The sequence below is a fragment of the Zootoca vivipara genome, chromosome 6 (genome assembly GCF_963506605.1).
Source record: "Zootoca vivipara chromosome 6, rZooViv1.1, whole genome shotgun sequence".
NCBI lineage: Eukaryota > Metazoa > Chordata > Lepidosauria > Squamata > Lacertidae > Zootoca > Zootoca vivipara.
This window is the reverse complement of record NC_083281.1, coordinates 94,391,518-94,404,059: the sequence shown is the minus strand read 5'-3', so window position 1 is coordinate 94,404,059 and position 12,542 is coordinate 94,391,518. Positions and strand designations below refer to the sequence as shown.

At 47.5% G+C, this 12,542-nt stretch overlaps 1 protein-coding gene across 1 annotated transcript in view; it reads left to right on the top strand.

The window, feature by feature from the left end:
• Nucleotides 1-12,542, top strand: part of PROM2 (prominin 2) — a 66,679-nt gene that overhangs the window by 18,920 nt on the left and 35,217 nt on the right. Inside the window, exons 7-12 of the mRNA XM_035119046.2 lie at nt 1,051-1,250; nt 3,106-3,180; nt 3,289-3,352; nt 3,759-3,918; nt 6,111-6,263; nt 7,141-7,264. Of these exons, the coding sequence (XP_034974937.1) occupies nt 1,051-1,250; nt 3,106-3,180; nt 3,289-3,352; nt 3,759-3,918; nt 6,111-6,263; nt 7,141-7,264 (776 nt within the window). The remainder of the gene's footprint in view (nt 1-1,050; nt 1,251-3,105; nt 3,181-3,288; nt 3,353-3,758; nt 3,919-6,110; nt 6,264-7,140; nt 7,265-12,542) is intronic.

The window sequence follows — 12,542 nt, the reverse complement described above, 5'->3', positions numbered from 1 at the left end:
ACCGGATGCCCTCCTGGGGTGTCCACCTCCTGGGTCTATCTATGAGGGCACCTCTGGAACTGCCTCCCCACAGAGGGTCTGAAAGACTCATTTGTTTTCATTGGCCTTCCCCAAATAATGTTTTGTCCCGTTCACTGGATGGAGATGACAGTATTATTCTGTTATATAGTTCTGAGCCTGCTTCTGTTTTCATGAATCTGCTTTATTCCTGTTTTGAGCAATACTGACACAAACACACATGTAGTTCTTATTGTCATAAGCCACTCTGGATGGACTTACACTGGAAAAATAGCATATTTATATGCTATTTGTTTTTGAAAATAAGATAAACCAAGAGTGGAATTTACAACCTATTGTGAGCTAGGGTTGCCAGCCATCCTGTATAACACAGGATTGTCTCTTATTTCAATGTAAAAGGCTATCAGGACACAGTTTGTCTTCAGTGTTCCCCATTTCCACTCTCCCCCTGCTTCTCACTTCTTTCTTTTCCTTTTCCCTCCTCACTCCCTCTCCTCACCCCGCCCCCAAGGAGGAGCAAACCAGGGCAAGGCTTTCATGCTGCTGCTTCCAGTTCCCTGCAGCTTGGGCTGGGTGCTGCAGCCTGGGAGCGCTGGGCCCCGTCCCTCAGAGAGGAACAGGCTCTGGGTCTCTAGAAACAAGCGCTTTTGTGCAGGTGTAGCCCAGAAGTTATCCGCATGACATTTGAGAGAGGAGGAGGGAGGGGGGTAGCTCCTCACAAGGTTTGCCCCCCCATCCCCCCATCCCCTAATATTTTTTCCTGTCCTTCAGAATTTAACGTGTGGGACAAAGCTCACCCCCCCCCCCACCAGAATATGCTCATTTATTTTTTGCCCTGGCCTGCACATATCGCTGTCCAGTACCGTACATTACTGCATGTGTGTGAAAGGGTGTGTCAAAGGTCACGTGTTTCAGCACCAGGTGGGAAAAGAATTTGCCCCCAACCTCCCACTGCCTGCCTGCCTGCCACCACCCTGTCCTGTATTTTGCCAGAAGAAAGCTGGCAGCCCTAATGTGACCTTTCTCTTTAAGACCTACAGAACTCACTGCACCATTTGCAGACTCTCAACAAGACTGTGCAGGCCTTGATCCAGCAACAAGAGGAGCTGGAGCCAGCCCTGAAAGACAGGAAGCAAAGCCTCACTTCCCTCCTGGAGGATCCAGGCTGCATCTATTGCGCTGGTGCCCTGGGCCAAGCTCAGAGTTTGGAGCTGGGCGCTAACTACCGCAAAGTAAGTTCACTGAGAGGCTGGGCCCCTCCAGGATGGAGACGGTTGCTCCAGTACCATAAAGGTGCCTTTAAAAGGGCAACCTGTTCTCCAGTGCATTTCTGATGAGCAAAATAAACACAGTTGTGTCACTTCTTTTGGTGCATGAAAACTTGTGCACTTCAGCAGGATTTGGGCTAGTAACAGATGTTCTGTTGCCTCTGCTGTTTTTCTATAGACTTGGCATTTATAGACATTTCCTTTAGCTGTGTTGAGAGTTCATGTTTCCTGTCCAGAAGTGTGCTTTCTTCTTCTAGGATGGCAGAAGTGTGCTTTCTTCTTCTAGGATGGCAGCACAAGCTTCCACACCCAGCTTGGCCATCACCCCCGCACGTCACGCTCATTTCAGTAGCTGATGTGGTGCGCAGAACGGTGGGTTTCAGATTCAAAGTTTTGGCACAGGGGAGATCTGTGATTGGATCTTCCAATCTTTTTTGGAGAAGGGGGAATGCATGCAGCCCCCCTCCAATGTGGATTGAGGCCATGTACTGACCTGCATGGTATGTTTTCCCCCATGATGGAAATAGCAGTTCCATAAACCACAGAGCATAGGGCATGCTGATCAGAAGGTTGGCGGTTCGAATCACTGCAACGGGGTGAGCTCCCGTTGCTCGGTCCCAGCTCCTGCCAACCTAGCAGTTCGAAAGCACGTCAAAGTGCAAGTAGATGAATAGGGACCGCTCCAGCGGGAAGGTAAACGGTGTTTCTGTGTGCTCTCTGGTTCGCCAGAAGCAGCTTTGTCATGCTGGCCACATAACCCGGAAGCTGTCTGCGGACAAACGCCGGCTCCCTCGGCCTTTAGAGCGAGATGAGCGCCGCAACCCCAGAGTCGGACACGACTGGACCTGATGGCCAGGGGCCCCTCTACCCTTTAGCTTATGTGTGTGCAAAAGGCTAGTCACTCCCTGTCAATGCTGCTACCAGGGCTGCCGGCTCAAGACATTTTCCTGCCTAAGGCAAAGGACAAGATGGTAGCCTCAAGTCCCAAAGACAGAAGCCAGTTGGAATGGTGGTTGACTCATACTCCAGGACAGCGTCTTCCACTGCATTTGATGGCAGCAGGCTACTGTGAGGGGTACAGGGCAGGCCACATGGCACTCATAGCACTGTCCTGTCCCTGAACCCAGCATCTGCCACTGGAGGCAGCTGCCTCACCCTTCCTCATCATAGGGCCAGCCTTGGCTGCTACCCGGTCTGATTTTAATGGGGATCTGCTGCTGTATTTATCCCTTTAAAATCACACAAAATATCTGATCATAGACCTGCCATCTTCTCCTCCAGTTGCACCCTCGTTTTCTACACCATGGCTGTGGCCCTCCAGATGTTGTTGGCCAACTCCCACCAGCCCTAGGCAGCATGGCCAATGATGACGGATTGTGGGAGTTGAGATCCAGCAATACCTGGAGGGCCACAAGTTCTTCACTCCTCCTCTAGGTCACAGACCTCACCAACTGGGGAGCTACTGGGGAGGTGGAAATGAGAAGAGGGGTGCCTCTTACCAGTTGAGGAGCCTTCCAAGAACCTGGTATCCTCCAGGTCTTTGGGTCTACAATGATGCGCTGGCTGGAGCTGATGGAGATGAACCTGGTATCCTCCAGGTCTTTGGGTCTACAATGATGCGCTGGCTGGAGCTGATGGAGTTGTAGTTCAAAACATCTGGACGGCACCAGGTTATGGTTATAACTGTAGACAAAGCTCTGAATTTTCCATGGGCAGGGGGGAAATACAACCAATGACTATATTAATTGAAATGCACATGATTTTCACTTTCTTCTCCACTTCCAAGCACTTGTCTTTTACCGGTGGTTTGTTCCCTCAGGTACCTTCAGTAGAAAAGGTTTTGAAAACCTTGCATGGGCTTCCCAAGGCTAATTTCTCTGAAATGGTTCACCGGGTAAGTAGTCAAAGAATCTTGGAGCAAGAAGAGAGACTTCCGCTTGCTCTTTAGCAAAATTCACACTTGGCCCAATGTGTTAAGACATTTTGGTTTCTGTGCTTCCAGGCCAATAGCAGCTTCAACTCTATCCCAGGACTAGCTCTGGTGAAGATGGCTGACGTTGTTCAAGGTGAGTTAAGCCCTTCCATGCTCATGCTGAGGGTGAAGGGCTAAAGCTCAGTGGTAGGGCATCTGCTTTGCATGCAGAAGGTTCCATATTCAATCCCTGGCACCTCCAGCTAGGGCTGGGGAAGACTCCTTCCTTGAAGCACTGGAGAGCCACTGCTGCCAGCCAGAGTGGACAATGCTGAGCCGGATGGACCCAGCAGGGAGCAGCTTCCTACCTATGTTTCCCATGCTAGGCTGGAGGCTGTAATTCCACCGTATGACGTAGATTCATCTAGCCAGGGCTTAATTTGAATTGGGGGCATTGGGGTGTGGTGCCAGGCTTACTTTTCATGCCAGTTCCCAGCCCAGGAACGTGTGACGAGAAACCGCAAACCTCCGTCACCTGATGTTTCACATTTGCCTTGCAGAACTCAAGGAGGAAATAGAGAAGGCTGGCCAAAAGTTGCAGTCTATCACAGACGACTTTCCGATCTCAGATCACACCCGTCCCATGAATGATGCTCTGGTGAAGGCTGAGAACAAGAGCCGGCCCTATTTTTTGGAGGTGAAACGTTACGAGAGATACAGGTAAAAGGGAGCTCTGGGCTTTGCACGCAGGAGGAACAGTATTATCCTATGCATCCTTTTGACCCCTCCTCACACCAATCTGCTTCTCATTCTATCCCTCCCGTCTGCTCATCAAGTCCAACCATTATGCTGTACAGTGGTGCCTCGCTAGACGAAATTAATTCGTTCCACGGGTCTTTTCTTATAGCAAAAAATTCGTCTAGCGAATCCCATAGGAATGCACTGATTTTTTTTTGACTTTTTTTGCCCATTAATTGAATTTCAATGCATTCCTATGGGAAACCGCGATTCACTAGACAAATTTTTCGTAAAACGCATTCGTCTAGCGAGGCAACCTCCGCTCAAAAAATCCTTTTGTTAAGCGGAAATTTTGTTAAGCAGGGCATTCGTTAAGCGAGGCACCACTGTAGTGGTTAGAATGCTAGACCAGGACCAAGGAGGCCCAGGTTCAAATCTCCATTTAGGCAAAATCCTTGGGTTGGCCACTGTCTCTTAGCTGAACCTGCCTCACAGGGTTGTTGTAAGGATAAAATGGAGGACCCATTTCTGCCACCCATATTGAGCTTTTTAGGAGGAAAAATGGGAGATAATGGTAATAATAAAGATAATCCATAGCTTTGTGCTGATTAGGTCATGTTTTGATAATGTAAATGTTCTTAAGTTTTGTACCAAATTTGTATATATTTTACTGAATTATATTGTATACATTGCAGCAGCCTTTGGCTATAAGCAATAAACTTGATACCATTTACTAAAGATAATTGTCAGAGGGTCGTCGTGGCTACTCTAGAGTAACTCGCTTGAGTCCAGTTTGTCTTTAAAGACTTTTATTGTGCAAAGTATTTACAGTGCAGAGACAGTTTAAAACATGACCTCTCATTCCGAATCAGAATCCGGCAATGGCACACGTCTGTTCTTACACCAGCAAAGTAGTCGGGGCACCCCAAAATGCCTCCCCCTTGACCTGCATTGCGGTGCTCTCCTTAACTCTTGCACCGGAAGGAGCGATGCCCTCTCAGTCTCCTCCCTGTCAAGGCGGTGGAAGGGCTTGCCTGCATCTCTCCTCCCCTGAGCTTTCCCATCGTTCCGCACGCTGGTTTCTCTCTCCCTCCGAGTCTCTCCCCTCCCCCCTGGCTGCTTCAGACCCACTGCTGCTCCCTGTGCTTGGCGAGGTGGATGTTAGGATAATGGGGGCTGGCTCCCTGTAGGGAGTCACCCTTACAATAATTTTAAAAATATGTTGGCCAGTTAATTGCTCACAAAAATACTTTAATGATAATACTTAGCATGTATAGAGTGCTTAAGAACATTTAAACCACTTCCGTTACATTTATTTATTTATTTACTTTTGTAAAGATCTACGATGCCTTCCTGCCAAAACGTGGCTTCCACAAATCATAAAAAATAATCAATAAAATACAGTACTGTAATACACAAGGGAGTTTTAAAAACACACATACAGTTCAAAGCAGAAGTGAAACTGACCAGGCAGGAGAAGCTGTTTAAAACAGCAGTGCAATTAACTAATCACAAGGGCCAATACAAACCAACAGCGACAGAATAAAAAACTCAACATGAGCAGCAATCAAAGGCTCATCACTGAAGGCTTGGGGAAACAGGTCAGACTTCACTTGGCTCCTGATAGCAAAAGATGCTTCATCAATGGATCCTGTTCTGTGATTGAGCCACACCTCTTATAGCAGGGCTGGGGAAACTGTGGCTTGCCAGGTGCTGCAGGACTACATCCCATCATCCCTCTCCATTGGCCACGCTGCTTGGAGCTGATGGGAGTTGAAGGCCAACAACATCTGGAAGGCCAGGAGGAGGAGGATTTTCGTTTAGGAACTGCTTCTATGCCAAAATGGCTTCTAAGCAGTTTACAAATGTAAAACCAATAAACAATTAAAATGCACAATCACAAATCAAAAGGGGCATTCAGATGTCCTTAATAAAACATATACAGTAATATTAAAAATAAAAGAAACAATTTAAAAGCACAACAAAGCTTTTAAGAAACCAGCTGTAACAATAAAACCAGAAGTTCATTTATAGAGAGCCCCTTACTTACAAGCCACCCAGTAGGATCCAGGTCCGTGGGCAACAGGATGTACAGTGGATTTTTGTTTGCTTATCTCCCTATCTTCTCCAAGCCTCACTGATGTGTCCCCACCCCACTTTTCTGTCCTCCTCAGGTGGCTGGCAGGTGTCATTGCCTGTACCGTTATCTTGCTGATCGTCTTCTGCAACTTCCTGGGCCTTTCCTTTGGCACATATGGGCTAGTCTTGCGAGAGGATCCCAGTGACTATGAGAGGAGGGGAGAAGCTGGAGCCAGATTACTCTTAATGTAAGACATGTCTGAATCCTCAGTCCTGGGCATCTCTGAGTCCAGAGAGCCAGTGTAGTGTAGTGGTTAAGAGCGGTAGACTCGTAATCTGGGGAACCGGGTTCGTGTCTCCGCTCCTCCACATGCAGCTGCTGGGTGACCTTGGGCTAGTCACACTTCTCTGAATTCTCTCAGCCCCACTGACCTCACAGGGTGTCTGTTGTGGGGGAGGAGGAGAAAGGAGAATGTTAGCCGCTTTGAGACTCCTTCGGGTAGTGATAAAGCGGGATATCAAATCCAAATTCTTCTTCTTCTTCTTCTTCTTCTTCTTCTTCTTCTTCTTCTTCTTCTTCTTCTTCTTCTTCTTCTTCTTCTTCTTCTTCTTCTTCTTCTTCTTCTTCTTCTTCTTCCAGCACAGAGGGTTGATTCCAAACTCTGTTCCAGGGTGACATGAGATCCTTCAGGAGGAAGGGTGGGATATAAATTCAGTAAATAAGAAAAATAAAAGATTAGTGGTCAGCAATGGTATCTGAAGAAGTGTGCATGCACACGAAAGCTCATACCAAAATAAAAACTTAGTTGGTCTTTAAGGTGCTACTGAAGGAATTTTTTTATTTTACTTCGACCCAGACCAACACGGCTACCTACCTGTAACCAGAGCAATGGTACAGAGAGTGTTCTTGTGGTGGGGAGGAGGCAGGGAGGGAGGGTGCTCTGAAAATGGTCAGTGTTTGAAAAAAATGTGTCTATGAGGAGAAATTTGCACTCAAATGCCAGTGGACGTTCATGTGATTTTTTTATTTTAATTGCAACCTGATTCAGAGATGTGGAGAGCTGTTCTTAATAGGGTGTGTGTGCTGAGACTTGCAGTACTTTCTCCCTGTCTTTCCTGTTACAGTGGGGTCGTCTTCAGCTTCCTCTTCTCCTGGCTACTGATTCTCTTGGTCTTCAGCACCTTCCTGCTTGGGGGAAACGTCCAGACCTTGGTGTGCAAGCACTGGGCCAATCAGGAGATCTACAAGGTGTGTTTGTGTGCATGGAAAAGCAGACAGTCTGCCCAAGAGTTGCAGGGAAAAGATGCCACTTAACAGATAGTTGGGTGGAGCACTCAGGGCACTTCCATGCAACATTTATTGTGGATTTGGGGCTGTTCATGTGTGCAGGTTTTTTACAACAACAATCTTTATTACGGTCCATAGACCCATCAATTCGTTACAAAGCGATACCCAATAAGGACACCCTGCCTTCAGGTTTCAAAAACATTTTGTTCAAACTTAGAGTTGGGATCATTGATTCTTGCAACCACCGATAGAAACTTCGCCACTGCTAATGTTCTAGCATTTGACTGGTCTTCGAATAGGAACTTGATATACTACTCCTCTGATTTTCCTGGGATCAGGGCTAGCAAGGGTGAAATCAAATCAGCCCTAGCTTGCTTGAACTTCACACAGTGCAGCATCATATGTTTTATAGAGTCTGTGTCTTGGGCACACGAGCACAGTATTTCCTGGTAGGGGACTCCTCTCATCCTACCCTCCAGCACTGCAGAGAGGGAAACGTTTAACCTGGCTTTTGTGAACAACCTTCGATAGTTTGGTACAGTCAGGTTTTTAATGTAAGCTGTTAACTTAAAAACATGCCCATATTGTACTCCTACTGCCAACGGACTGCAGACTGCATGTGATTGATGTCGCAGGTCACTGTGTGTATTATCCCAAAGTCTTTGTTTTAAGGTCTTTAGGGCACCTTCATAGGGTTATGAAGGTAATAGAGTTGGGTTGGTAACAGGCCAATAGCAGTGGCTTTTCTAGCCGTCCAGCTTAGGCAGGTCCCCATTATGCCAGACATTTGCAGCATACAGGATTCGGGGAACAGGTTGTTTTTTTACAGTGTCCACACACTATCCTCGTCAAAATGCCATTCCATATTTTCACCCACTTGATTTGGATTCACCATTTTCACATTGTTTTTTTACTTATCAAATTTTCCATGGAAATGGTACTTGTTGGCACCTGTCTGCCTTGAGAGACAACAGAGTGTGCCTCTGGGGGTGAAGTCAAGGCACTGTGTTAGCAGCAATGAAGTGACCTCCCCAGGGCACAAGCCTGGACAGTGCTTCTGGGGGTCCTGGGCTGCTCAGATGACAATCCCCCCTCTCAGCCTCGCTGAAGTCGTCCAAAGGAAAGCAGAGCAATACGTTTGGCACCAGTTTGGCTGCAGGAGTTGCTGGAAGGAGGCATCCAAGGCACCATCCAACCATCTTAGGGACCCCACTCCAGATTTGTGTAGGCTTTACCCCTTAGCCTTTTCTTCTCCCAAAGATGTCCCGCAAGGCAATGGAGGTTTAGGATCAGAGTTTCTTCTCCTAGATGGGCTCCCTTCCCAGGTTGACGAGTCTTTTCTCTACAGCACATGCTGAAACTGTCTTCTTGACCGTTGAGCCCAGTCTTGGTCTCATCTGCTCAATCTGCCAGAGCCCATCTTTGCATGCAGGAGAAGTCACCGAGGGCTTGAGACCCACTGGCTACCCTCACCAGTTTAGCCGGCCAGTTGGAGCAGTTTCTGGGGTGTGGCTGCTGCTGCCTGCTAGGTGCCGCAGGTGAGAGCTGAGCACAGGGTAGGGACCAAAGGTGGGCAGACACCTCCAGGAGGAGCATGGTATGTCCCCCACTAGATGTACGACCCCCCCTCAATACCCCATACACCCCATGGAAATGGTAAATCTGGATACTATACGATGGCATTTTCATGAGGAGACATCATGTGGGTGATGCAAAAACTTGTATGCATGAGCCCCAGTGGGTCCATGATAAGGTGCCATGTGGAAGCACCCAGACTCACTCCACTGGATTTGGGAATGTGAGATCTGTGATCAGGATCTTCTGTAGTTCCCCACCCCTTCCAAGCAGCTGTGTACGGAACATAGGAAGCTGCCAAAACCTGAGTCAGCCCATTGGTCCACCTCTAGCCCACTGTCTGCACTCACCGGGGGCTTATCCACACTGACCGCTCCGCTCTTTCCAGGCATACTCCATGCTTTAAAGATCATCCTTTCCCCATGAAAGCTGTTCTTTAAATTTCAATCAGAGCAAACAGCAATCCACAGGAAACCCAAATTGACATTTGCTCTGATTTAGTGCTAAAGAGTGGGTTTTTGTTGTGTTAAAAAATAAATAAATTGCTGTGGCCTGGAAAGAGTGGGGCCAAGAGGTAGGTGTGGAAAAGCCCTGGAAGTGGCTCAGCCCTTCCTGGAGATGTCAGGCATGGAACCTGGAACCTTCTACCTGCAATGCAGATGCTTGTTTTTGATCAGGGAAGTAGCCTTGGCAGTTGGGTTGAACTCACTCCCATGTTGCAGCAATGCCCTCCCCTGATGCTTGCAGATCAAGACTTGTTAATGTCAAACTAGTTCTCCTGGCAAACACCAAGTTGTTGCCCAACCCACAATTGCCTGTTGACAGGTTGGAGGAGGTGATGCTTAATTTGCACTGTTGTAGCCTGTTGCTCCCTGAAAATGGCCCTCCTTCTGCATTAGTGAGGCTGGGAACCCCATTCACAAAAACTTGCCATCCTATCCATGCTTAGCTCAGGATTCCCGCCTTTGCTGAGCACAAAGTCCTTTCCTTTCCTCCTCCCTCTTGCTTTCTCTGTGTGTCACCCAGGAGAAGGTGCCCGCCATGCTGTGTAGAATGATCCAATTAAGCGATCTCTTGGCCCTCTTCATTCTTTCGCCCTCAGGCACAATGGGCACAAGGAGACTATGCCAATGAATTAATTAAATCTCATCAAATAACAATTAACACTTGATTTCCATCTATAAGGGAGGTGCCTGGCACTGCCTTTCAGCCAACTGCAGGAAGAGGGGTGGAGGGAAAGAAGCAGGCCAGGGCTTTCTTTTGTACTTAGAACTCACAAAGTGGAGCAGAGATATCGGATTACTGCCAGCATGGCCAAAACTCTCCCAGGCAACTCAGCTCAGTAAATCCTTTGTACTTGGGAAAGTGTTACACAGTAATGGCTAAAAACAGCAAAGAGTCCTGTGGTATGAGAGACACTGTCATTTATACAAGCGTAGGAAACCTTCTTGAGCCCAAGAACTGCACAGTGGTACCTCGGTTTAAGAACAGTCCGGTTTAAGAACGATTCGGTTTACAAACTCCGCAAAACTGGAAATAGTGTCCCAGTTCGAGAACTTTACCTTGGTCTAAGAATGGAATCCGAATGGTGGAAGGGCACCGGCGGCGGGAGGCCTCCTTAGGGAAAGCACACCTCGGTTTAAGAATGGTTTCGGTTTAAGAATGGACTTCCGGAACAGATTAAGTTCGTAAACCGAGGTACCACTGTATTCCCTTCTGGGCAAGCTTTGGCAAGCCATGGCCAGTGATGGGCAGTGGCAGAGGCAAAGGCAGGCAGAGCACCAAATGGGCATGTTGCCTTTGCCCAGTAGGCTAGTTTCTACACACACACCTCTCTCTCCCCCACCCAGGCAAGGAAGAGGCATGATCAGTTCCAGGACACCTTTCAGCCAAGCCAAGAAAGGAGGGTGTGAAGCAGGACCAGAAAGGTTTGGGGAGAGTAGGAGGGGCCTCGAGAGTTCAAATGTTCAGCTAGAGAGTCCAGGAGGGCTGCATTTGTCCCCTGGCCTGAGGCTCCCCACCACCAATACATAGATATTCAGTTCAAAGAATGTATACTTGATGGTAAAGAACTGCAAAGCAGTTTACAAAAAACATAAAACAGTAATATTGTCAGCAAAAAGAATTAAAAACAATTTAAGACTTTCAGAAAGCAACATAACAATATGCTAAAAACAGATTAAATTTTGCATCAAATTTCTAAACATCTGGATAGGCTTGTCTAAACAAAAATGTTTAATGGAGACACTTTTTGATATCAATAGGCAGGGAGTTCCAAAGCATAGGTACTGCCACACTAAAATAAAATAGTAGTAGTAATAATAATACTAATAAAAATAAATGTATTTATATGCTGCCCATCTGACTGGGTTAGCCTAGCCACTCTGGGCAGCTTTCAATAAATTAAAACACAGTAAGACATCAAACATTAAAAACTTCCCTATACAGGGCTGCCTTCAGATGTCTTCTAAAAGTCAGATAGTTTTTTATTTCCTTGACATCTGACAGGAGAGCATTCCACGAGTTGGGTGCAACTACTGAGAAGGCCCTCTGCCTGATTCTCTGTAATCTCACCTCTTGCAGTGAGGGAACCACCAGAAAGCCCTTGAAGCTGGATATCACTGTCTGGGCTGAATGATGGGGGTAGAGACACTCCTTCATGTATGCAGGGCCAAAGCCATTTAGGGCTTCAAAGGTCAGCACCAACACTTTGAATTGTGCTCAGAAACGTACTGGGAGCCAATGAAGATCCTTTAGGACCGGTCTCATATGGTCCCAGCAGCCTCTCCCAGTCACCAGTCTGGCAGCCATGTTCTGCCAGTTGTAGTTTCTGAGTCACCTTCAAAGGTAGCTCCACATAGAGCGCATTGCAGTAGTCCAAGCAGGAGATAACCAGAGCATGTACCACTCTGGTGAGACAATGTGCAGGCAGGCAAGGTCTCAGCCAGGCAAGGTCTCAGCCGGCATACCCAATGGAGCTGGTAGACAGCTGCCCTGGACACAGAATCAAGATCAAATTTTTGCATATGTAGAACAGGTATTATGTGGGACTTGTGGCAGTTCCAGTTCCACAGATGGAAGCGGCCAAGTGGGCATATATGGGGTAAGGTGATCTCGCAGGTAAAATGGCCCCAAGTTGTTAAGGGCTTTCTGTACTAATAGTAACACCTTGAATGTTGTCCAGTAGCAAATTGGCAACCATTGCAGCTCTCTGAGGACAGATATTATATGCTGACAAGGCCTCACTCCTGGACAGAGATATTTGGCATAAGATTTTGTGGACCAGATCTCACCTCATCTCTTACACACAGTTGGTGGATTGCTGGAAGTTTGCGGTCACTTTTACATCAAACATTGTGGGGAAATATGTCAGCAGCAGAACACCAGGGCACGAAGATGACTCTCTCAGGAGTTTGTGGGAAACTTTGTGGGTTGGCATCAGAGAAGATTCAGATTAGGTTCTGCTGTGGGACAAGATGTAGCTACATATGGCTCCTGTCCCAAAGGTCAGAAGCGCTGTCCAAGTCCTTTGGCAGGAGTGGGCCAGGCCAGTGGGCAGCAGGAGCTCAAGCAGGCATGGGTCTTCTCCAAATAGGTGTTCTTGCAGTCAAGGGCTGGAAGAAGCAGGAGGCCACACTGTTGTGGGCCTCTAGAACTACCAGTA